The sequence below is a fragment of the Chiloscyllium punctatum genome, chromosome 9 (genome assembly GCF_047496795.1).
Source record: "Chiloscyllium punctatum isolate Juve2018m chromosome 9, sChiPun1.3, whole genome shotgun sequence".
Taxonomy (NCBI): domain Eukaryota; kingdom Metazoa; phylum Chordata; class Chondrichthyes; order Orectolobiformes; family Hemiscylliidae; genus Chiloscyllium; species Chiloscyllium punctatum.
In genome coordinates, this window is record NC_092747.1 from 66,830,052 (window position 1) to 66,855,261 (window position 25,210).

The window sequence follows — 25,210 nt, forward strand, 5'->3', positions numbered from 1 at the left end:
GAACAGATGAACAGAGGATCCTAACACAGGCAGTCAGAAGCACCAAAAGTAAAGCAGAGAAGCAGACGACCTGAGACTGGCAGTCAGCAGCACCTGGAGGATGGAACGAAAGGGGGATGCAAGAGAGGCAAGTCAGTTGCATCTAGAGAGTGGAGGAACTGAGAGAGGCAGTTAACAGGACCCAGAGGTACAGTCGATCAAAGTATCCTGAGACATTTTGAAAGCAACAGTGAACAGTGACATTGCAGGAAAGCTATTATATGATTATTTGGCAGAGGAGTGGACAGAGAGAGACTCATGGCAGATACACAGAGTGTAGAGAAGGATATACTGTATATGTAGGGTTTAGAAGAAAGGTCAAACTGATATCACAGGAACATTGTAAGTTGATTGTTTGGTGAGCAGCTGCCTATAGGAACTGTGTGTAAAGTGCTGAATTTAAAAAAAAGTTAACAACCTGTAATTAGCTAACTTATTATTTAAGAGATTCTAGTGGAAGGGAAGTAACAAACGAATTATTCATTTATCTATCTTATTCTTAAGTAGTAAAGTTTTTTTAGGTTCTAAGGTTTAATTTAAGACAGTAAGTCATGATGAAAATAATCATTAATTAATTTAATCTTTAATTAAGAAATAATAAAGATGATGGAGCAGGTGATGTGTGATGATTACAGAACGTGTTATTTCCTGGACACTAGTATAATCTTGCACCAAATGTTTGAAGTTCGAGAGCCTTTGACTCTCAGTTAATCAGCAGGAGGCTGAAAGATAAACACCTTATTTTACAGTTGCAAAACACATCAGGAAGGGGGCAAGTTACATGGACATTTTATTCCAGGAGATTGTCACATTCTATAAGATAGGGTGTTCTGATTTGTTCACTGGTCAAGGAAAGGAGGGTGTGACTCTGGAAAGTTAGGTGGACAGGAGCCTTTGCAAATGAACACGTTAAGGTTCTTTGATTGTTTAATAGTTTGGAAGTGAGAGCTGGGTCAGACAACTGACTATGGCACCATGGTACAGGAAATCATTTAATCAGGGGAACAAAAAAGAATAGTGTCAGTGTGTGACAATGTAGTGAATGTTCTCTACAGCAATGAATGAGGTTCAAAAGGCTGCGATGCTTACTTAATACTAGGGCTTAGGACAATTCCTCTGGACTGGAGATCAACATACAGTGAAAAGGGGTGGTGTGGGGGGGAATCTAGTCACCATGGTCCAAAGAGGTACCAATGATATAGGAGAATAAGGAAAGAGATTCTGAATAGTTAATATGAGGAGCAGAACTTGGAAGGAGACAGTATGGGAGAAGTACTTTCTGGCTTGTGGGGCACTAACGCCAGCATTGGGGTAGTGAGGGCTGTACTATTGGAATGGTCAGTCCCTGAACTATGCAGGGAACAATGTTCTTGTGAACCATGTAACAGACATAGTATTAAAGTAAGGTGTAGGGTAAAAGATCATATTTGGCAAGATGTGTAAATCACTGACTAACGAGAAAACAAAAGAGAAAGGCATTAGATGGGAAATGGTAAACAGATCTTGATAAAATGTGTTTAATCACTTTACCATTTTACCAGTTTTTGGCTGTATCCACAGGGAGGGTTTGTGTCTGTGGGGCCCAGCAAGTATTCTCAAACAACACTTCCAAATGCATCTCATCAAGTACCTATCTTGTGCCTTTTTTGCCCAAAGCTAGCCCAATTCTCCTGTTTGCTGCAACATGAAGAATTTGCTGCTGGCCTAATATCCCAAAATAGACTGCCATCCTTGGCACCAGAGACATCTTTGAAACATGGTTGCTCACTCAGACAAGCACTGGAACTCGGAAACTCAACTGCACAATTGTAAATGCCCAGAGGAGGACGTGACAGGCAAGGGGAAACTGATAGCATGATTTGCCAACAGAGACCTCAGGATCCTGATGGATGGAGTGGTGCTGTCTGCCACTGTCAATGACAGTGAATAGGTAATGGCAAACGTTCAAGGAGTACATTGGGGAACTACAACAACTGTTTATTCCTGTCTGGCACAAAAGCAAAATGGGTAAGAATGGCCATGGCTTATAAAGGAAATTAGAAGTAGTATCTGATCCAAGGAAGAAGCACACACATTACCCAAGAAAAATAATACGTCTGAGGATTGGGAGCAGTTTAAAATTCAACAAAGAAGGACCAATAGATTGATTAAGAAGGAAAGTGCAATACAAAAGTAAGCTTGCAGGGAACATAAAGATTGACACTATGTGTTTTGATAGGTACATGAAGAGAAAGAGATTGGTGAAGGCAAAATATAGGTCCCCTACAGACAGAACTGGGGACATTTAAAATAGGGGACAAAGAAATGGCTGAGTAATTGAATACATACTTTGATTCTGTCTTCACAAAAGAGGATACAAATCAGATAACGGAAATGTTGGAGAATGCAAGATTCAGGGAGAGGGAAGAACTGATGGAGATCAACATTAGTAGAGAAATGGTGCTGGGATAATTGAAGGAATTGAAGGTGGATAAATCTCCACAGTCTGATAATCTACATCCCAGAGTATTTAAGGAAGTGGCCCTAGAAATAGTGGATGCATTGGCAATTGTCTTCCGGGATTCTACAGACTCTGGAACGTTTCCAACAGCTTGCAGGGTAGCTAATGTCACTCCAATATTCAAAAGGAAGGTAGAGAGAAAACAGGGAATCGTAGACCAGTAAGCTTAACATTGGTAGTGGGGAAAATTCTTCAATCCATTATCAAGGACTTTATAGCAGACCATTCAGAAAGCAGTAGAGTCATAGAGATATACAGCATGGAAACGGACCCTTCAGTCCAACCTGTCCATGGGGACAAGATATCCCAACCCAATCTGGTCCCACCCGGCCCATATCTCTCCAAACCCTTCCTATTCATATACCCATCCAAATGCCTCTTAAATGATGCAATTGTACCAGCCTACACAACATCCTCTGGCAGCTCATTACATACAGGTACCACCCTCTGCGTGACAAAGTTGCCCTTAGGTCTCTTTTATATCTTTCCCCTCTCACCCTAAACCTATGCCCTCTAGTTCTGGACTCCCTGACCCCAGGGAAAAGACTTTGTCTATTTATCCTATCCATGCCCTTCATAATTTTGTAAACCTCGAAGGTCACCCCTCAGCTTCCAACACTCCAGGGAAAACAGTTCCAGCCTCTCCCTGTAGCTCAGATCCTCCAACCCTAGGAACATCCTTGTAAATCTTTTCTGAACCCTTTCAAGTTTCACAACATCTTTCCGATAGGAAGGAGACCAGAATTGCACGCAATATTCCAACAGTGGCCTAACCAATGTCCTGTACAGCCGCAACATGACCTCCCAACTCCTGTACTCAATACTCTGACCAATAAAGGAAAGCATACCAAATGCCTTCTTCACTATCCTATCTATCTGCGACTCCACTTTCAAGGAGCTATGAACCTGCACTCCAAGATCTCTTTGTTCAGCAACACTCCCTAGGACCTTACCATTAAGTGTATACATCCTGCTAAGATTTGCTTTCCCAAAATGCAGCACCTCGCATTTATCTGAATTAAACTCCATTTGCCACTTCTCAGCCCATTGGCCCATCTGGTCCAGATCCTGTTGTAATCTGAGGTAACCCTCTTCGCTGTCCACTACACCTCCAATTTTGGTGTCCTCTGCGAACTTACTAACTGTACCTCTTATGCTCGTATCCAAATCATTTATGTAAATGACAAAAAGTAGAGGACCCAGCACCGATCCTTGTGGCATTCCACTGGTCACAGGCCTCCAGTCTGAAAAACAACCCTCCACCACCATCCTCTGTCTTCTACCTTTGAGCCCAGTTCTGTATCCAAACGGCTGGTTCTCCCTGTCTTCCATGAGATCTAACCTTGCTCACCAGTCTCCCATGGGAACCTTGTCGAATGCCATACTGAAGTCCATATAGATCACATCTACTGCTCTGCCCTCATCAATCTTCTTTGTTACTTCTTCAAAAAAACTCAATCAAGTTTGTGAGACATGATTTCCCATGCACAAAGCCATGTTAACTATCCCGAATCAGTCCTTGCCTTTCCAAACACATGTCCATTCTGTCCCTCAGGATTCCCTCCAACAACTTGCCCACCACCGAGGTCAGGCTCACTGGTCTAATAGTTCCCTGTAGCAGGATCAAAAAGAGTCAGTATGGATTTATGAAGGGAAAATCGTGCTTGACAGATCTGTTGGAATTCTATGAAGATGTAACTCGTAGAGTTGACAAGGGGGAGCCAACCAACGTGGTATATTTTGACTTTCAGAAAGCGTTTGACAAAATCCTGCATAAGAGATTATTGTGCAAGATAAAAGTGCATGGGATTAGGGTAATTGTATTGAGATGGATAGAAAACTGGTTCGTAGAGTGGAAACAAAGAGTAAGAATTAATGGGTCCTTTTCAATTTGGTAGGCAGTAACCAGTAGGGTGCCACAGGGATCGGTGCTGGGACCCCTGCTATTCACAATATATATTAATGATTTGGATGAGGGAACAAAATGTAACATCTCAAAGTTTGCAGATGATACCAAGTTGGGTGGGAAGGTGAACTGTGATAAGGATGCAGAGATCCTTCAGCATGATCTGGACATGTGGGTGAGTGGGCAAGTCAATGGCAGATGTAGTATAATTTGGATAAATGTGAAGTTATTCACTTTGGAAGCAAAAACAAAAAGGCAGATTGCCAACTGAATGGCTGTAAATTGGAAGAGGGGAGTGTGCAGTGGGACTTGGGCGTCCTTGTGCACCAGTCATTGAAGGTAAGCATGCAGGTGCAGTAGGCAGTAAAAAAAGCAAATGGTGCGTTGATCTTCATTGTGAGAGGTTTCGAGTACAGGAGCAGGGTTGTGTTGTTACAGTTATACAGGGCCTTGGTGAGGCCACACGTAGAATACTGGATGCAGTTTTAGACTCTTTTCTGAGGAAGGACGCTCTTATTCTTGAGGAGTGCAGCGAAAGTTTACCAGGCTGATTCCGGAGATGGTGGGACTGACATATGAGGAGAGATTGACTATGTTAGGATCGTTTTTGCTGGAGTTCAGACAAATTGGGGTTGGGGGCGGGGGGGGGGGAGGTGGTGGTAGTGGGGAAGAAGAGTCTCATAGAGACTTATAAAATCCTAACAGGACTATACAGGGTGGATATAGAGAGGATGTTCCCAATATTGGGTGTATCCAGGACCGGGGGTCATAGCCTGAGGAATGGGGTAGACCATTTAGGACTGAAATGAGGAGATATTTCTTTGCCCAAAGAGTGGTGAGCCTGTGTAATTCATTACCACAGGAAGTAATTGATGCCAACACACAGAATGTTTTCAAAAGGCAGCTAGATATAGCACTTGGGAAGAATGGGATCAAAGGTTATGGGGAGAAAGCAGGATTAAGCTAATGAGTTGGATGATCAGCCATGATGAATTCTGAGTTTAGATCAGAGATTTTTTTTTAACTGACCACTCTGCAGATTAATTTCAAAGTTATCATGCAAGTGTAAATAAAACAGCAGATGTGAATTCATTGATGCCTCGCTGAGTTTTGTTGCTTCTTGATTAAAGTGGAAGCCACTTCCAGATCTGCCAAGTAATTGCCTGGGCATCAAAGCAACCAGGTCAGTAGTAGGCTTTTCAAAACTAATTTTAATCCATGAAAACCTTGATTGTGAAAATCAAATGTTGAAAGTTGAACATTGATGGTCCATTTTCAGTATGTTCATAACAATAGAATTTTTTTATTCATTCATGAGATACGAGCAAAGGTTGGGTTATTATCCATCCTTAGTTGCATTGACAAAGGTGATGGTGAGTTGAGTTCTTAAACCATTGCAATCCTTGGACTGCACGAACACTCATAGCAGTTTTGGGAGGAGTCCTGAAGGAGTTCCAGGGTTTTTAATGAACAACTGTGAAGATATTGCAGTACAGTTCCATCTCAAGACATTTTGTAACTTGAAGGGGAACCTACAGGTAGTGTTGTTCCCACGCCTCTTCTGCCCTTGTCTTTCTAATAGGTCTATTCTGTAACAAAGGACTGTACCGAGACATACCTAAGATGGTGCTGTGACATTGTTACTATAACTAATCTTGTAATTGAAGAAGCTGTCGTACCTGCGAAGTTTTGTACCTAAGATGGTGCTGTAAGTGGTGACTTGCAACCTTTTCATTATACCCTTTTGAGTACATGTGATAATAAAGCTAATTCAATTCAAGGTGCTGTTAAAAGAGCTTTAGCGCTTTACTGCAGTGAATCATGCCACTGCACTTCAGCAGTGAAGAGAATGAATGTTGAAGATGGAGGTAAACAAGTGGCTATAAAGTTCTTCTCTTTTAGGACGAGGAAATGATCATCACATCTTTTGAGTTCTATTCACCAGAATAAGGTTGTACAAGAATATACAATTTTTTCTCTGGGAAAACATTTACTTCTGATTACCAAATTAAATTGCTTTAAGTTAATGAAATAACTAGAGTTAATAACTTGTACTAGTGATTATTTTTTAATCTAAAGAGATCACACAGGATTACATCAAGAACAAACTGACATAAGATCATTAATCTGAAAATGTTGTAGTCCTTGGGTTGTAGACACACCATTGACACTGAGGGGAGTCTAAGGAAGAGTTTAATCAGGAATTGTGAAGGTATGGCAACGTAGAAATCTCGCCAGTTGGGACTTAGAAGCAGATGAGTGGGCAGAGGAGGGACAGTTGGGAGAGAATTAAAAGGAAGAAAATAACATGGCATACTAAGAGTAAACCTACTGAATTCTACATTTAAATGGCATATGTTTTCAAGTATGCCAAAATCTCCCACTACAAATGACAGGTCAGCTATTTAATTCTACAGAGAGGTAATTGATAAGCAAAGCCTATTCCACTAACTTTTGGGTTCCTGATCTTTAAGTGACCTTCCAGATTGCAAGGAGGACCAATCATTAAAGCTCTGCCATTATTACCGTGTTTCTCTTACCATAGACCTAATAATCCAGCAATTTCTGTTCTTAATCCCAAAGCATCCGTTTATTCAAAATTATGATTAATACAATACATTAGCTGCAAAATTTCTTAGAAGTTCTGCCAAAACTTCTGCTAATTTGTATGCTAATTTTGTTAATGAGAACTTATGCTGAAATATAACCACAAATACATCAGCACCAATTGGGATAGTAACAAGGAGGATGTTGCCTATAACCATTATGTCTGACTGTTAGAGCACCTTGGCTCTGCTTCGACTCCATATAGTATAGTATAGTAATTTATAGACCAGGGATATGTCATATGGAAGGTCACTCCAGCTACTTAACCCTTTTGAACATAAGGAGGCAAATTACTCAATTAAATCTTGGCAACCAGTGTGTTCTGCTCATTCATAATGGGTACTTTTATATGAACAAACTTAATTCAGAGGCTGAGCAAACAAACTGGGAAATTCATACAGCAGAGGCTGAATCTTACCAGAACTCGGCTATGTGTCATTTTTAAACAAGTTTCATTTCTCACGTTATCCTTCCAGACACAAAATAACATTTAGGTGTTAACATTGTTTATTTTCAAATCCTACTGAGATAGGGCCTTCCAGAAATTTAACTTTAAAGGCAGAGTATAGTGGACTATTGATAGGGGTGTATGAGTTAGTATTAGGAAATTTTACATTGTTTTGTTAGCACTGTCCAAGACTGCAGAGAAGAGAGCTAATTTTATCTCTAATTTTATTGGGGTTTGGAGATTGAAGTATACACCAAACCATCAGGTCTCCTGGAGGATGAAGCTTGGGATACTTGTATCATATCCCTGTATACAACTTTTTGACCTATTTGAGACTGTGCTGTGCTTTCTACAGCACATCCTTTACACCAGCCTATTTACAATCCTGGAATATCACCCATCTCCGGCTCTTCCTCAACCCATCCGCAAAATTATCAATTTTATTTTCTCACTTCCAGAGAACTGCACTAATAGCCTTCTGGATGACCTGGTATTGATCACTCAATTAACGTCTTCTCACCCTAATCTTTACTGTCCATATCCAAAATCACATTAAGTCTTGTTCATGCATCACCCCAATCAGTTGTCAGTTCCAGCTGTCCGCTGTAGTGGCCGGTATATTGGGTCCAGGTCGATGTGTTTGTTGATAGAGTCTGTGGATGAGTGTCATGCCTCTAGGAATTCCCTGGCTGTTCTCTGTTTGGCTTGCCCTATAATGGTAGTGTTGTCCCAGTCGATTTCATGTTGCTTGTCATCTGTGTGTGTGGCTGGTCGTGTCATTTCGTGGCTAGTTGGTGTTCATGGATACGGATCGTTAGCTGTCTTCCTGTTTGTCCCATGTAGTGTTTTGTGCAGTCCTTGCATGGGATTTTATACACTATATTGGTTTTGCTCATGTTGGGTATCGGGTCCTTTGTTCTGGTGAGTTGTTGTCTGAGAGTGGCTGTTGTACTCTCATTTAGTTGTACTCTCATTTAGTCTCCACACACTATCAACAAACACATCGACCTGGACCCAATAAACCGGCCACTACAGCGGACAGCTGGAACTGACAACCGGAAGCGGCAGAGACAGGCCACGATAAATGCCGGAGGAAACAGCACAGAAGCGCTTCACAGGAGGCTCCCAAGCACTGAGGGTGTCACCAAGACAGGGGACAAAACGTTTGCAAGACAAATTCCCAGCTCGGCGAACAGAACCACAACAACAAGCACCCGAGCTACAAATCTTCTCCCAAACTTTGATCACCCCAGTAGTTACTGATCTGCTTTGGCTTTTGATCCCCAATATCTCCAAACTAGAAATTTCTTCCTTATATTTCAAATACCTGTATGCCCTGCATTTCTCTATATCTGTGAACTCCTTCAGCCCTATAATTCTGGGCTGTTGCAATTCTGGACTATTTCCTTCACAGCGAGTTTTGAGAAAATTTCCTTCACCTCACCTTTGGAGGCTATGTGTAAGCTCTGGAATTTCCTCCCTTGAGCTTAATCCCTCTCATTTGGTTTCTTGTTCATTAAGACCTTCCTTAAAAGCAACATCTTTGACAAAGCCTTTAGTTACCAGCACATCTAACTCCCCATCCTCTCTGCCTCAATATTTCATACTTGCTTCATTGTCAATTTATGTCTTATTACATTTCTGTGAGGCACCTTGGGGTGTTTTCCTATATTAATAGTGTTATATAAAATGTAAATTGTTATTAATGCAGAATGCCAAGAATTTCTGTCACCTATAAAAGTAAACAATCACATAAAGAAATACACTGAAATTCATGTTTGATTGAATACAGCCCTCTTCTGGCAGTGTTCAGAATTCCTAAGAGAAAAAAAATTGATTTGAGATTTTTCTCAAGAACATATCAAGTTCTGTCAAACTAGTAAATCCAGTCTGCCTAGAAGCCTACCTACGTAATATATATTTAAACACAATATCACCAATACATAATAAGTATGAGAACTATTGGGAGCTAGAGACAGACAGTTCTCACTACTTACTGCTTCTATTAGTTGCTTTCATTTTTCTAGGGTATTAACAATTTCACAGAAAAACATTGCCTCTGGCTTATTTGTAAATTTTCATATTGATGGAGTAGAAAGATCGATAATTTGCCTAAGTAGCAAGTGAAGTCTGTGCAAAAATGTACATACATATTTTACAGAACAAACGGATCTATATCTGAATATACAGCTGAAATCCAATCATGGTAAAAGATATCACTGACAGTGTATTCAAAACAGATAGCATAATCCTGGAGACAGAAAGTAGAGAAAAACAATAACAAAACAATATTTGTGCATGCTGTTTTACTCTAATGTTTGGACCTCCTGTATCACTTCTAAATCATATTAATGCAAAAATAAGGACAAAAATAGAGCAATCAAATAAATTTAATGTTCAGTGACAAGTAGCAAATCATCTCCACTTCCAAAATATAATCTGCCATCTTTGTAATTGCATCATTCTGTTTGAGGTCTACAAAATAGGTGTCTTTAAAATAACACTGACACTGGAAAATCGATTCTTGTCAAAAACAAACACAATTAGGTGTATGAGAATTGCAAGTTTCCAACTCTCACTCTTCATATCATTTATTTCAACAACTAAATGTAAAAGATCAGAATTAAAATAAATGGTACAATGATCCAATATCTGAATTCCTTCATTCAGCATTTGAAAAAAATCGTTCAGTCTGGCTGAAGTGCCAAACTGAAACACAATATTTAGTGCTAGCAAAGAAAAGAATAAGCCATACAGTAATTTTTTAAAATTATGAAGAATAATTGCAATAAATATTCCAACTTCAGGCTTGATACTTAAAAATGACTTTTTTGTGACTTTATGATTCGTTTGGCATTATTATATATCAATGACAATAATGATTTATATTTATAAAGCTCTTTCTAATACAATAAAGTATCTCAAGGTCACATTCTACAATAAAATATCTCAAGGTCCATTCTTCTATATGCATTTGCATATTAAGAAATTTAAATGCAATGCATAAATAATTATTCAAAGCACAACTTAAGACAGATAGAAGCTATTTTTCAGGCACTATATACTGCACTATGCAGGGATTTATTATCAACCAGAGAATGCCATATGTAATGTTGATTTGGTATCCCATAATGGTCTAGGTCACAACCTTCCCTCTCTGAAAATTGGGATCCCAATGTCAATTTCGGATTTCTTCCCAAAACTGATTGGTGTAATGCAGCTTAGGCTGCTTTCAGAATACAATTAGTTTCAGTACCACACTAAAACTGCAGGCTGCAGTCAGCAGCTATCAACTTGTTCCATCCATATTTCCTTCCTGGCTATCTTGACACACTATTGGTTTGTGTCCACTGCCTTAACTTCACCTTTCCAATGATAAATGCATTGCTTCTTGAGGTGTGATTGTCATACACAGCACACTGATCACATGCAATTGCAGGCAATTTTGAGTGGTAATCTTGCTTATTAATTTTGGTGTGGTGGTTGAGAGTTGGACATTAATTACTTTCTTGTTCAAAGTTCTTTCCTTGTGCATGGTATCTGCAACATTCCTGTTTATATTACACAATGGATACACTTCATCAATAATCGCACAACAGGAGCTTTTTAAACATCACTACACCAAAATAAAAAGACTTACTGATAGAATTTGATCACCTCTGCGCAGCTCTCCACTAAGATCTGCTGGTCCACCTGCCAGGATAAACGAAATGAATATTCCTTCACCATCTTCACCCCCAACAATGTTAAAGCCTAATCCACCAGATCCTCTGTGCAGCACAAATTTTCTTGGTTCCCTGTAAGTAGAAAAAAAAATGAAAGTCATTTTCTCCACTTTTAATCTATTTGCTAATAAGATGGATATGTACCAGTGATTTATACACTGAATAAATCAACCACAAAAGTTGGATCATTAAAGAGTTGACCATTCTATTTCCAATTTCTGAAAGATTTTAAATAGTTACATGATTTATATTGTCTGCATTTTTCAAAGGCCAATCATTAAATTGCACAAAAACAAATAGCTGATTAACTGAAGTTTCAAAAGTAAAAACAGTTGGCAAAAATAAAGAAAAATTAAAGTCAAATTAGGTTTTAGAGAAATCATTCCTAATTTGAAAACTCTTTTTCAGTTACAACGGATAAGATGGTGAGGAGATGGAATCTTACTTTTTTTAACAGCTGTGTGTTATTATTATAGTTAAATTTGAAAATGTTCACCCTAACTTCACCTTAAATTTGAAAGTAAGTCAAGTAGCTTCCCAACAAACACTCAGCAAAATATTTTTAAGTTTGTAGAGTGTGCACTGCACCCATTTCTTTTCTCATAATTGTTCATGAATTTTCTGTGTTCTGCCCAAACTTGTGGTGAAATTCCAGCCTTTCAAAATCTTCAGTTTTCTAGGTTGATGCTGGAAGAATATTTCCCCGATTAGGAAGTCTAGAATGAGAGGTCAAAGTCATGGGTCCTAATGTTTAAAATTAAGATGTGGTAACCTATCTTTATTTAAAAGATGGTTGCGAATCCTGAAATTTGCTATCTCAGCAAGCATTGGAAACTCCAACCATAGTAATGTTTAAGGCAGGGATCAATAGACCTTTGGTTATTAAGGGAATCAAGGATTCTGGGAATATAACAGGAAAGAGAAATAAAGATAAATCAGCCATGATCAAATTGAAAGAGACAGCAGGCTTGTGGAAGGGGTGGTCAACTGCTGTTTCTTTTTCTGTGTTCTTATATTCTTATGTTGAAAATCTTTACAGCCTGCTTTCTTCCATTTTGTTCCATCCTTCTGTTGTTCTAAGGCCAGGTTTAGCTCCCACAACAGCCACATTGCAACATTAGTTTTAGAGGTCAAATTAGCTATAACTAGTGGTAGGTAATCAAAATATTGGCCCCATGCTCAGGCAACCAGCCAATCAACAATGCTATCTCATGCCGAAATCATTCATGTGGCTTGCGTTGCAGCCAATAGATACGAGCAAATTGTGCAATTCCCATTTTTGGTTTCAGGGATTAATTGGTTCATTCCCTTTCATGTTTGTTTTCCCTTGAATAGCATGCAGCTGGAAACATAGAAAATGATATCTGATTTCTTATAAGAGGAATGCAGAAGTAAACCAAATACAATTACATGTATAAATATATCAATATACATTTCATCTAGGTAAAACAAACTATGCTCAAAAACAGATGGGAGCAATACTGAATCACATCTACTTGCCTTCAGTTACGTTCCACCGTCTATAATTTTATTTCGTTGTGAACAGACATTTATACATTGTCTTACTGTTTGAGAGAGGTAATATGAAATCCATGGATCAAACATGACTTAATTTGTTTGGACAAGGGTAGTTGCACAGCGTCCTTTTTAAAAATACGACTTTCTGCCTATGTCCATTTCTTTGCTACACTGGGTCTTGTTTAGTTATGATTTTGCGAGCATTGCCCACCACTAAGTTTCATATTTGAATGTCTACTCTTTATTTGACCGTGGAGGACATCATAGATGAACATGTTCTGGTCTTACAACAATAAATCAAATTAAGTCTTCATCTGATACATAGAACCACAGTAAAAGCCACTGAATGACAATTGAGAGTGTAAACAATTGCAAGTTATCTGTTCTCTAGCCTAAGGAGCTGAAGGCAACTGTAGACCCACCTGCTGCACTGTCAGGGATCAAATAACCCTGAGATTTCAATCAAATCCTTTTAATTCATTTCATACCCCTTTATATATTCATGTTCATGAATTTATTTCTTTTAATAACTCTCTGAAAACTCACATGGGAAATTAAGTCAACCAAACGGCCTGAATATTGCTTTATATTTACAATTAGCATTAAGAATTTTAGACTTTATAATTTATGTTAATTTCTTCAATCATAATAACAAAACTATTTCATTATTATTAATGAAGGACTTTTTTTTCAGTACGTAAATTAAATGCCTGTGTACATATTTAAATATTTATTAAATATTTAAAATGTATTTTGCTTCCCCTCTTCTGAGAAAATTATTTCAAAACTATAGGCTGGCCATTCAGTTTTGTTACCATTCTTATGTCAATGTGCTCATTAGCACTACAATTTAAAGAGTATAAATTTGACAATGAAATTTAAAATTATGAACCAAATAAAATAATGATTAGTAAAAACACAAAGATAGTCAGGAATGTAAGATATGAAGAGGACACAGCAAGGAAAGCAGATATAAAACAGGTAAATAATGGTCAGACAGCTTAATATCTGATATTGGAAAAATGTCAGAGTCCATTATACAGGATGTATTAGTGGTGTATTTAGAAATACATAACATAACCAAACGGTATCAACATGGCTTCTTGAAGAAGAAATCATGCTTGACAGATTTACTACAATTCTTTGAAGAGGGACCAATAGGATATAAAAAGAGGACGCAATGGATGCAATATATTTGAATTTTCAGAAGATGAATAGTAATGCACCATACATTAGGCTACTTAATAAAGAGCCAATGGTGTCATAGTCACACCCACTAACTAAGAGAAGTCAGACAGTTGGGATAAGGGGGGCATTTTCAGAATGGCAACCTGTAAATAATGGTGAGCCACAGGAATCAGTGCTGTACTTCTACATCTTGTGGTCTCACAGATGAGTGTCTGTAATAGCATATGGCTAGATTAAGTAAGGGGCAAAACTTTGACAAATGGAGTATAATGTAGGAAATATGGAAAATCTCTACTTTGGTAAGAAGAATAGAAAATCAGCCTATTACTTAAATTGTGTAAGATTACAGAACTCTGAGGTACAGAGGGATCTGGGTATCCTGGTACAGGAGTCACAGAAAATTAGTATGCAGCAAGTAATTAGGAAGGCAAATGGAATGTTGCCAACTATGGAACATAAAAACTGGGATTCTTTTCCACATTTATATGGGCACTGGTCAGATAATATCTGGAGTACTGTGCACAATTTTGGTCTCCCTATCTTAGAAAGGACATAAAGGTGTTGGAAGCAATTCAGGGAAGATTCACTTAACTGATGTCTGGAATGGAGGTGAGGGGTGTTGGAGATGGAGGGGAGGGAGTTATTTTATGCGGAAAGATTGAACAAGCTGGGCTTGTTGGTGATGCTACTGTGTGAAAATGCTGCCACTTCAACAAGGTTATTTTGTCCTTGTTTTTTTCCCAAGATAGGTTGTAAAGGCAGAAGTGCCCATATATCTGGATGAGGCTACTTTTAAAAATGGCAGAGAATTAGCTAGTCCTGCCAGTTCAGGTTATTTTTCTAGGAGAAAGTAAGGACTGTAGATGCTGGAGATCAGAGCTGGAAAATGTGTTGCTGGAAAAGCGTAGCAGGTCAGGCAGCATCCAAGGAGCAGGAGAATCGACGTTTCAGGCATCCTGAAGAAGGGCTTATGCCCGAAACCTCGATTCTCCTGCTCCTTGGATGCTACCTGACCTGCTGCACTTTTCCAGCAACACATTTTTCAGTTATTCTTCTAGTTTGGTTTGTTTTAGCAGACAGTCAGAAACTGCTTGTAGCAGAGAAGCTGTCACTGTGAAAAAAAGGTTCCATGTTTCAACAGATGTTTCTTGCCTGCAATCTCTCCTGCCTGTAAGAACTTGAGTTTGAATTTACTATTTGCCAACAGGTGTATTTTTGGGATGTTGCAGGTACTGGATCAGCTCCTTCGGTAAGTTGCCATTTCAAGTCGGTTGTGTTTCCAAATAGTTGTTATTCTAAATTCTGTTTTCTTTTGCTTGTGTTTAAACTATCGTGTGCAAATAAATTCGGTTTTGCTTAAAGCTGAGTAGTTTGACCAGCTGCATCACTCCTGGAATATCTACTAGACATCTGCCTTTAAAATAAGAAAAGTCAGAGTCTTGCCTACATGCTTAGAACGTTTTGAGAGGGTCTGGCCTGCTACGTAACAGACTGGAGGCTCATTCAAGATTATTCTATAGTTTCAATTTGCGATTAAGGTTGTTGGACTCGAAAGCAGCAAGTTGTAGATGTTATGGCTTTTGTTCCGGGTGTGGAATTTGGTTGGTTTAAGCAGTGCTTGGTGTTGTAATGCATCTTTGAGTCATTGAGAGTTTTCTAGGGGTGGACGTCTCACACAGGGCACCTCACACCTTCAACGTATTATCTGGGTCGACATCACAGACTTGAGAATGTAACTTTAAAAATGTTCTGCGATTGACATATGAAAGAACTGAAACCAACATGTTCATTCTAAAAGGTAAAAACAATGACTGCAGATGCTGGAAAGCAAATACTGGATTAGTGGTGCTGGAAGAGCACAGCAGTTCAGGCAGCATCCAACGAGCAGTGAAATCGACGTTTTGGGCATAAGCCCTTCATCAGGAATAAAGGCAGTGAGCCTGAAGCATGGAGAGATAAGCTAGAGGAGGGTGGGGGTGGGGAGAGAGTAGCATAGAGTACAATGGGTGAGTGGGGGAGGAGATGCAGGTGATAGATCAAGGAGGAGAGGGTGGAGTGGATAGATGGAAAAGGAGATAGGCAGGTCGGACAAGTCCGGACAAGTCAAGGAGACAGTGCTGAGCTGGAAGTTTGAAACTAGGATGAGGTGGGGGAAGGGGAAATGAGGAAGCTGTTGAAGTCCACATTGATGCCCTGGGGTTGAAGTGTTCCGAGGCGGAAGATGAGGCGTTCTTCCTCCAGGCGTCTGGTGGTGAGGGAGCGGCGGTGAAGGAGGCCCAGGACCTCCATGTCCTCGGCAGAGTGGGAGGGGGAGTTGAAATGTTGGGCCACGGGGCGGTTTGGTTGATTGGTGCGGGTGTCTTGAAGATGTTCCCTAAAGCGCTGCTAGGAGGCGCCCAGTCTCCCCAATGTAGAGGAGACCACATCGGGAGCAACGGATACAATAAATGATATTAGTGGATGTGCAGGTAAAACTTTGATGGATGTGGAAGGCTCCTTTGGGGCCTTGGATAGAGGTGAGGGAGGAGGTGTGGGCACAGGTTATACAGTTCCTGCGGTGGCAGGGGAAAGTGCCAGAATGGGAGGGTGGGTCGTAGGGGGGTGTGGACCTGACCAGGTAGTCGCGGAGGGAAACGGTCTTTGCGGAAGGCGGAAAGGGGTGGGGAGGGAAATATATCCCTGGTGGTGGGGTCTTTTTGGAGGTGGCGGAAATGTCTGCGGATGATTTGGTTTATGCGAAGGTTTGTAGGGTGGAAGGTGAGCACCAGGGGTGTTCTGTCCTTGTTATGGTTGGAGGGGTGGGGTCTGAGGGCAGAGGTGCGGGATGTGGACGAGATGCGTTGGAGGGCATCTTTAACCATGTGGGAAGGGAAATTGCCGACCCATTGTCTCAGCATGCTCCTGCCCCACCAAACTCATTTCTACCTACCTCGACACTGTCCTATCCCCCCTAGTTCAGAAACTCCCCACATACGTTCGAGATACCACCCACGCCCTCCACCTCCTCCAAGACTTTCGTTTCCCTGGCCCCCAACGCCTCATCTTCACCATGGATATCCAATCCCTCTACACCTCCATCCGCCATGACCAGGGTTTCCAATCCCTCCGTTTTTTCCTCTCCAGACGTCCCCAACAGTACCCTTCCACTGACACTCTCATTCGTTTGGCCGAACTGGTCCTCACCCTTTACAATTTCACTTTTGAATCCTCCCACTTCCTCCAGACCAAAGGCGTAGCCATGGGCACACGTATGGGCCCCAGCTATGCCTGTCTCTTTGTTGGCTATGTAGAACAGTTGATCTTCCGTAATTACACCGGCACCACTCCCCACCTCTTCCTCCGTTACATTGATGACTGCATTGGCGCCACCTTGTGCTCCCGCGAGGAGGTTGAGCAATTCATCAACTTCACCAACACATTGCACCTTGACCTTAAATTTACCTGGACCATCTCTGACACCTCGCTCCCCTTCCTGGACCTCTCCATCTCCATTAGTGACGACCGACTTGACACTGACATTTTTTACAAACCCACCGACTCCCACAGCTACCTGGATTACACCTCTTCCCACCCTATCTCTTGCAAAAATGCCATCCCGTATTCCCAATTTCTCCGCCTCCGCCGTATCTGCTCCCAGGAGGACCAGTTCCACCACAGAACACACCAGATGGCCTCCTTCTTTAGAGACCGCAATTTCCCTTCCCACATGGTTAAAGATGCCCTCCAACGCATCTCGTCCACATCCCGCACCTCCGCCCTCAATCCCCACCCCTCCAACCGTAACAAGGACAGAACACCCCTGGTGCTCACCTTCCACCCTACAAACCTTCGCATAAACCAAATCATCCGCAGACATTTCCGCCACCTCCAAAAAGACCCCACCACCAGGGATATATTTCCCTCCCCACCCCTTTCCGCCTTCCGCAAAGACCGTTCCCTCCGCGACTACCTGGTCAGGTCCACACCCCCCTACGACCCACCCTCCCATTCTGGCACTTTCCCCTGCCACCGCAGGAACTGTAAAACCTATGCCCACACCTCCTCCCTCACCTCTATCCAAGGCCCCAAAGGAGCCTTCCACATACATCAAGGTTTTACCTGCACATCCACTAATATCATTTATTGTATTCGTTGCTCCCGATGTGGTCTCCTCTACATTGGGGAGACTGGGCGCCTCCTAGCAGAGCGCTTTAGGGAACATCTCCGAGACACCCGCACCAATCAACCAAACCGCCCCGTGGCCCAACATTTCAACTCCCCCTCCCACTCTGCCGAGGACATGGAGGTCCTGGGCCTCCTTCACCGCCACTCCCTCAACACCAGACGTCTGGAGGAAGAACGCCTCATCTTCCGCCTCGGAACACTTCAACCCCAGGGCATCAATGTGGACTTCAACAGCTTCCTCATTTCCCCTTCCCCCACCTCATCTTAGTTTCAAACTTCCAGCTCAGCACTGTCTCCTTGACTTGTCCGGACTTGTCCGACCTGCCTATCTCCTTTTCCACCCTCTCCTCCTTGATCTATCACCTGCATCTCCTCCCCCACTCACCCATTGTACTCTATGCTACTCTCTCCCCACCCCCACCCTCCTCTAGCTTATCTCTCCATGCTTCAGGCTCACTGCCTTTATTCCTGATGAAGGGCTTATGCCCAAAACGTCGATTTCACTGCTCGTTGGATGCTGCCTGAACTGCTGTGCTCTTCCAGCACCACTAATCCAGTATGTTCATTCTAAAAGCTGAGCGGCTTAACAAACTATCTAGGTCTTTTGCAATATATAATTTCATTTACATCACACTGTAAACTTTTACTATAAATTTTGTTTCTTATGATCTGATACTCCACAACCATCTGGTGAAGGAGCAGCGCTCCAAAAGTTAGTGCTTGCAAATAAATGGACTATAACCTGGTGTTGTGTGATTTTTAACTTTGTACAAAATATCATAGCTGAGCCCAATGCTATTCTCATCTGGCATTCTCACACAGCTACTTTCAGTAGAAGTCAGTGGATTATGATCAGAAGCAGGAATTGTAGGAATTCTAGAATATAAGAAGCGAAGTCAGGAGAAGGCCATTTGACCTTTACTGTCTTCCAAAAGGATCATTTATCACAACCAACAGACATAACTGTCACATGGCCAGTGACGACTGGGGGCTCATGTCTATGACTGTATCCATTGCAAAATGAGACAAAGCTAAAATTTAAAATAGTTAGATTTTAATCCATCTTGAAACAAGTAGAGTTTGAATTACCTAAAATTTGCAAGTAGAGGATAAAGACCAGAATCAAACTATTTGAAAATAAGTCAGGTTTACAGCAGTGATTGTTTGTTTTCTAAATGTGCTAAAATAATTTAAGATAATGACCTTTGCCAGGAACTTATTGAACGGGAATGTTTAATTTGGCAAAAGTGACAGCCCTTAGATGTAGATCATTTAAAAGCCATTTCTAAACATGTGGATCTCCAGTGAGACAGATGCAGGATTGCTTGAGAATATTGGCTGAATGTTTCAGTTTCAGTTAAGAAAGAGAGTAAACAACAGAAATTGAATTGGAACCTGACTTGGTTAATTTAACCCAAATAGAGCTATAAAAACTGGAACAGCAGCTGTAGTTTAAAACCAGAGAAGAGGAGTTAGAAAGACAAATTCAGAAAGAAGGAACAATTAGAAAGTCAAACTCAAGACAAGAAAGATTAGTCAGAGAAAAGGAGCTACAGTTTTAAGGTCAGAAATGTATGGAGGAATAACAGGTTAAAACAGGGACAGGATTTCAAAATACAGATGTTGGATTAGAGTAGCAAGCACAAATAGATAGTAATTGGATGTAGTTTGAAGCTGACAAGGAAAATTCCATTATGCCCAATTGTTTTTATTCACTTGTAGAATGTGAGCATCACTAACTAAGAGCCATAACCATCATAATATCGAAACAGGTTTCAAAGCCCTAAAATTCTCCAATTTGTTCTCAAATTCAGGAGATGTAGAATCTTCCTGTACTACCCATGGCAAAACAGTTACTCCAAGCAGTGGGAATAGTAACGTTCTATGGTCAGCTAGAAGGAAATGTCCATGATTTCCACCATGTCACCTGAAGGGACTGTTGATTACAAACAGGAGGCAACACATAGTGTCAATGAACTTGAGTTAGAAGCATCTCATCAGCAATTCTGAAATGTAAGAAACCCATGCCAGCACAGCTACAACCTATTAAAAAGGGAATAGAGAGTTGGTGTTATTAGAGAAGTTCTCTCCCCTACAATATTAAAACGCACCTCAGCATGTACATCTAAAAGGAAGGCCGAGGGCTATTATTTAACCCAAATGATTGCTGAATCACAGCAGGTGAAGACTAAATGGTTAGAATCAGCATGGGAGTGAGATAAAGGGAGACAAAGGAAAATGACCTGGATCCTACAGGAACAGAGAGTGAAGAGAAATGGAAAAAACACCTCTCCAACTTTTAAGAACAAAAATGTAGAAGGCTGAGTTATGGGACCAAGTCCAAGTGATTTTATTTATGACAAGTCTGGTAATATTCAAGAAAGTTAAGCCAGGAGCAAAATAGACCATGTTCATAGTCAAAAAAAATCACATTTGGTGCAAATATAAAGAGAGGCAGAGAAACTAGCGTTGTCTCAGTCTCAAATCACAAAAGGGAGATATTTAAAACACATCTCATCTCAGACAACCTAAGGAGTTCTTCTAAGGTAGACAACAAAGTGAAGCCATCTAAGCTGATTCCTAAAGCACTAGAAAAGCTGATTGCTTCAGCTAAAAGATAAAAATGAGTTTAGCTCCAGAACTGGACTAATCAGAGTTGGATAATCTGAGACAGACACATTTGCAAGTTGGAACTACAGGCTTGGAATCCTTTAGCTGAAAATCTCAGGACCAACTGGCTTTCAAATAAAGGATATTTTCTGTTTGTGGATGCGCTTGTAAGTCCTTGTGAAGAGAAACTTTGCTTTGGGTCTATTTGGGCCAAGTAGAGTTTTTCTTTATCCCTAAATTTAGCATGCCTTTGGGTCTGTTTGGGTCCGCTTTTGAATAGACCTTCAGTGTTTGCCTTTTTGGTTTTCAGATGCGTGAATATAGATTACCCGACTTGTATATAAAAATTGAATATCCAATCATCTTCAGTACAGAACTCCAAGAAGACAATGATTGAATGACACTCTCAAGGGGAGACTTTGACCAAGAGAGAACAAAGTGAATGGTAAACAGAAATCAAATACTGTTCAGACAGACAGTATAAAAGTGCTGTAAACCATCAAACTAGTTAAGAACAAATACCCTTCTCTTCCTTTTCTCAACCTACACAAGAAAATGCCAATTATTCTACTACAGACCCAGTGCAACTGGATTTAGCCTCAAGCATTAACCTTTTTACTTCAGCAAGAAAGAATGCAAGCTACAGCTCTAATGATATACCACAGAAACGTTTTGGATCTTTCTTCTTAAAAGTCTTATCTATACCTATTTTAATTTTGTAATTGTTTTGTTAATAAGTTCTCTTTTCCCTAAGGCATTTCCTAAACCAGCCTATAATAAACTATACATAAAACTGTCTTCAGATGTTTCGTCACTATACTAGGTAACACCATCAGTGAGCCTCCAGATGAAGCACTGGTCTATTTCTAAAATGTGTTGGCGTATTGACTTGAATCCCATTTACCACCCTGAGAAAATTAACAGGAAATTATATCACCACAGGAAATGACGTCACCAACCCGAGGAAACCTAAACACATGCCACCAGTGCTTCATCCAGAGGCTCACTGGTGATGTTACCTAGTATGGTGATGAAACAGCTGAAAACAAACCTCCCAGCTCAGTGAGCAAATCTAAATCCAGAACCTCAACCTGAGGTACAAATCTTCTCAAAACTGTTTAGGAAGAAGTTTTGACTGTTGGTCTACTTTAAATAGTATTGTATAAATTTTAAAAACTGCTAGACTAAATGAACTAAATTAACTCAGTTCACACACCATGTGGAAAATACCTCAACAGTTGTGACATCATGATTAATCTGATTGTGGCTTCAACCCCATTTTCCTGCCTCTTAATTATACACATTAGGAAGAGTCAAGGTTTGATCTCAATTTATCAATACTGACTCATGCACTGTGTAATTCCAGAATTTTTATTTTCTTTTGTTTTAATTATTCAGTATTTGCAATATTTATTTTTATTTCTAAAATGTTATATTTTAAATGTTATGCCCATATTTTGAAACTGTTACCAACAGTTCTAAATTCCCCTCGGAGGAGAAACATCCTCTCAACATCTGTCTTATTGTGCCACCTTAATCAGTATCATCTACGTTCCTTCTAAATTCCAATGAGTATAACCCCAACCTACTCAATCTTTCATTATAACAAAAAAGCCCTCTAACCAGGAATCATCCCAGAAAACCTTATTTGAATGACCTCCAATACAAATATCCCCTTGTTTAAATAAAGAGATCAAAACTGTGATACCTCTGATACCTTGTACAACTATTGTAAGACCTTCCATTTACATTCCAATCCACGGCAGTGTAAAGCCAGCATTTGATTTGCCTTCGTAATTTCTTGCTGTACCTTTTTTTTTGTTTCACATACCCTGACATGTAGATTCCTTGTATTGCAGCAATATGTAATTTCCTTTTAAATTTTTTTTTAATGCTTCCTCAGTAAATTACATTTTTCTACAATATACTCAATCTGCCAAAGTTTTTCCAGTTACCTGACCAATCTATATATTCCTTAGCAGATATATATCCTTCTTACAACTATCTATCTCTATATCATGAGCTACAAACCTGGCTACAAAACAGTCTGTTCCTTCAACCAAGCCATCAATATAGATCGTAAATAATTGAGACCCAGCATTGATCTCTGTGGCAGCCTCTAATTACAATTTGCCAATTTGAAAATGGTCCATTTATCGAGGCAGTTTCCTGCTAGTTAACCAATCCTTTATCTATGCTAATGTATGATCCACAACACTATAGGCTATAAATCTTGTGTAGGAGAAAGTGAGGACTGCAGATGCTGGAGATCAGAGCAGAAAATGTGTTGCTGGAAAAGCGCAGCAGGTCAGGCAGCATTCAATGAGCAGGAGAATTGATGTTTCGGGCATGAGCCCTTCTTCAGGAATGAGGGAAGAAGGGCTCATGCCCGAAACGTCGATTCTCCTGCTCCTTGGATATAATTTTGTGTAGTAATGTTTTATGTGGTATCTTATTGAGTGCTTTCTGAAAACCCAAATACACCAAACGTACGCTAAGTTTACCTTTATCCGTCTTTCCTATATTGAAAGAATTCCAATAAATTTGTCAAATATATTTTTCCTTTCACAAAATCAGGTTGAATCTACTTGATTGTAACCCTAATTTTATCTTACTTGAACCACGAGGTCATATCAATGTGGATATCTCCATTCATATCAATACAATCAGCATCAAATAGAAATAAGTTTTGGAAATAAAAATAAATATTGCAAATACTGAATAACTAAAACAAAAGTAAATAAAAATGTTGGAAACACACAGCACAAGTCAGTATTGGTATATTGAGATTGAACCTTGGTGCTTCCTAATATGTATAATTAAGAGGCAGTGTTTTTAACCCTTAAAGCAATTGTAATCAATTAAATCTCCTTTTGGAAAAAGGGATAGCTTTGTCATCAGTTTGACTTTGAAGAGGGAAATCCTTCCTGTGCAATCATCTTCACTATTCTATGAGAAATTTATATCCCAAAAGACTTACAATATGCTATAACTGAATTTTCAAAAGATACTTATGTAAAGTTCCAGAGCAAAGGCTGCTACTTAAACAATAGAAATGAAAATTATATTTTGGAAACTGATAATAAATTAAGTGAGGAGGAGGAAGTGCAAGCGTTTAATAGGAAATAATGTGAATGAGCAGTTGCCATGGAGGTAGTGATGAATGGAATGTCCAGGAATCAATATGGGGACCTGTACATTTAAATTAATGTCCTCAGATTTGGAAGGTTAAGGCAAATTGACTCCATTCAGAGGCAATGTCAAATTGATGAGAGCAGTACTTGCCAAAGACGAACAAGAGGAATGAGGAAACATATATAGAGACAACTAGATAGGTTGTAGAATACTTAAGTGTAAAATATTGCTAAAAGGAAGAAAATGAGTGATCTAAATAGGTTATAACTCGTGTTGAATAACTTAAGGCTAAAGTTGAAACAGATTTGTGAGCATTAATAATTCAGTCCTGTTTAATCACTGTGGAGCAATAATTGATGAAAGAAAATGTGAGATATTAGTCAAGTCAGTGGATTATAAATCATACTTTAAACTGTGTAGTAAGATTGCATTTTCAACACTATGGACGGAACCTTAAAGGAGGGAGCCTGATTGATGTGGATTGTGGCAATATTCATGTCGAGGCCAATCTCAACATTGGGAGTCTTTTGCTCCATCATTTATGTTTCTTTTACAAGCAATGAGTTGAATTTCCTGCTATTTCCATGACCACTTCCTTTAATATCCTAGAATAAGGATTATCAGGATTTCTATAACAATTTACTTTTGATTATTGTACCAATATCATTTTCACTAATAATGGCACCCCACTTCCTTTTCCTTGTTGCATCCTTTCTAAAGACTGAATATGAGAGTGTGGTGCTGGAAAAGCACAGTAGGTCAAGCAGCATCCGAGAAGCAGGGGAATTGATGTTTCGGGCATAAGCTGTTCATCAGGAATGAGGCTTCTGGGCTGGGGGGCTGAGAGATAAATGGGATGGGGGTGGGGCTGGGGGGAAGGTAGCTGGGAATGCGATAGGTAGATGAAGGTGTGGGTGGAAGTGATAGGTCAGAGGGGAGGGTGGAGTGAATGGGTGGGAAGGAGGAAGATGGACAGATAGGACATTGATCATTGACATTGATCCCGATACCTAGAGGAAGAACGCCTCATCTTCCGCCTTGGGATCCTGCAACCACACAGATCTATGTGGATTTCACCAGCTTCCTCATTTCCCCTCCTCCAACCTTATCCCAGTCCCAAGCTTCCAACTTGGCACCAGCCCTTTGACCAGTCCTACCTGTCCATCTTCCTCCCTTCCCACCCATCTGCTCCACCCTCCCCTCTGACCTATCACTTCTACCTACACGTTCATCTACCTACCACATTCCCAGCTACCTTCCCACCACCCCCACCTCCCTCCCACTTACCTCTCAGCCTCCTCGGCCTACAAGCCTTATTCCTGATGAAGGGCTTATGCCGAAAGGTCAATTCTACTGCTCCTCTGATGCTG

At 40.3% G+C, this 25,210-nt stretch overlaps 1 protein-coding gene across 13 annotated transcripts in view; it reads right to left on the reverse strand.

The window, feature by feature from the left end:
• LOC140481473 (disks large homolog 2-like) overlaps positions 1-25,210 on the reverse strand; it is a 956,164-nt gene that overhangs the window by 397,388 nt on the left and 533,566 nt on the right. For all 13 annotated transcript variants that reach the window (XM_072577706.1, XM_072577705.1, XM_072577704.1 and 10 more), the window contains one exon: positions 11,141-11,297. In XM_072577706.1, coding sequence (XP_072433807.1) covers positions 11,141-11,297 — 157 coding nt within the window. The remainder of the gene's footprint in view (positions 1-11,140; positions 11,298-25,210) is intronic.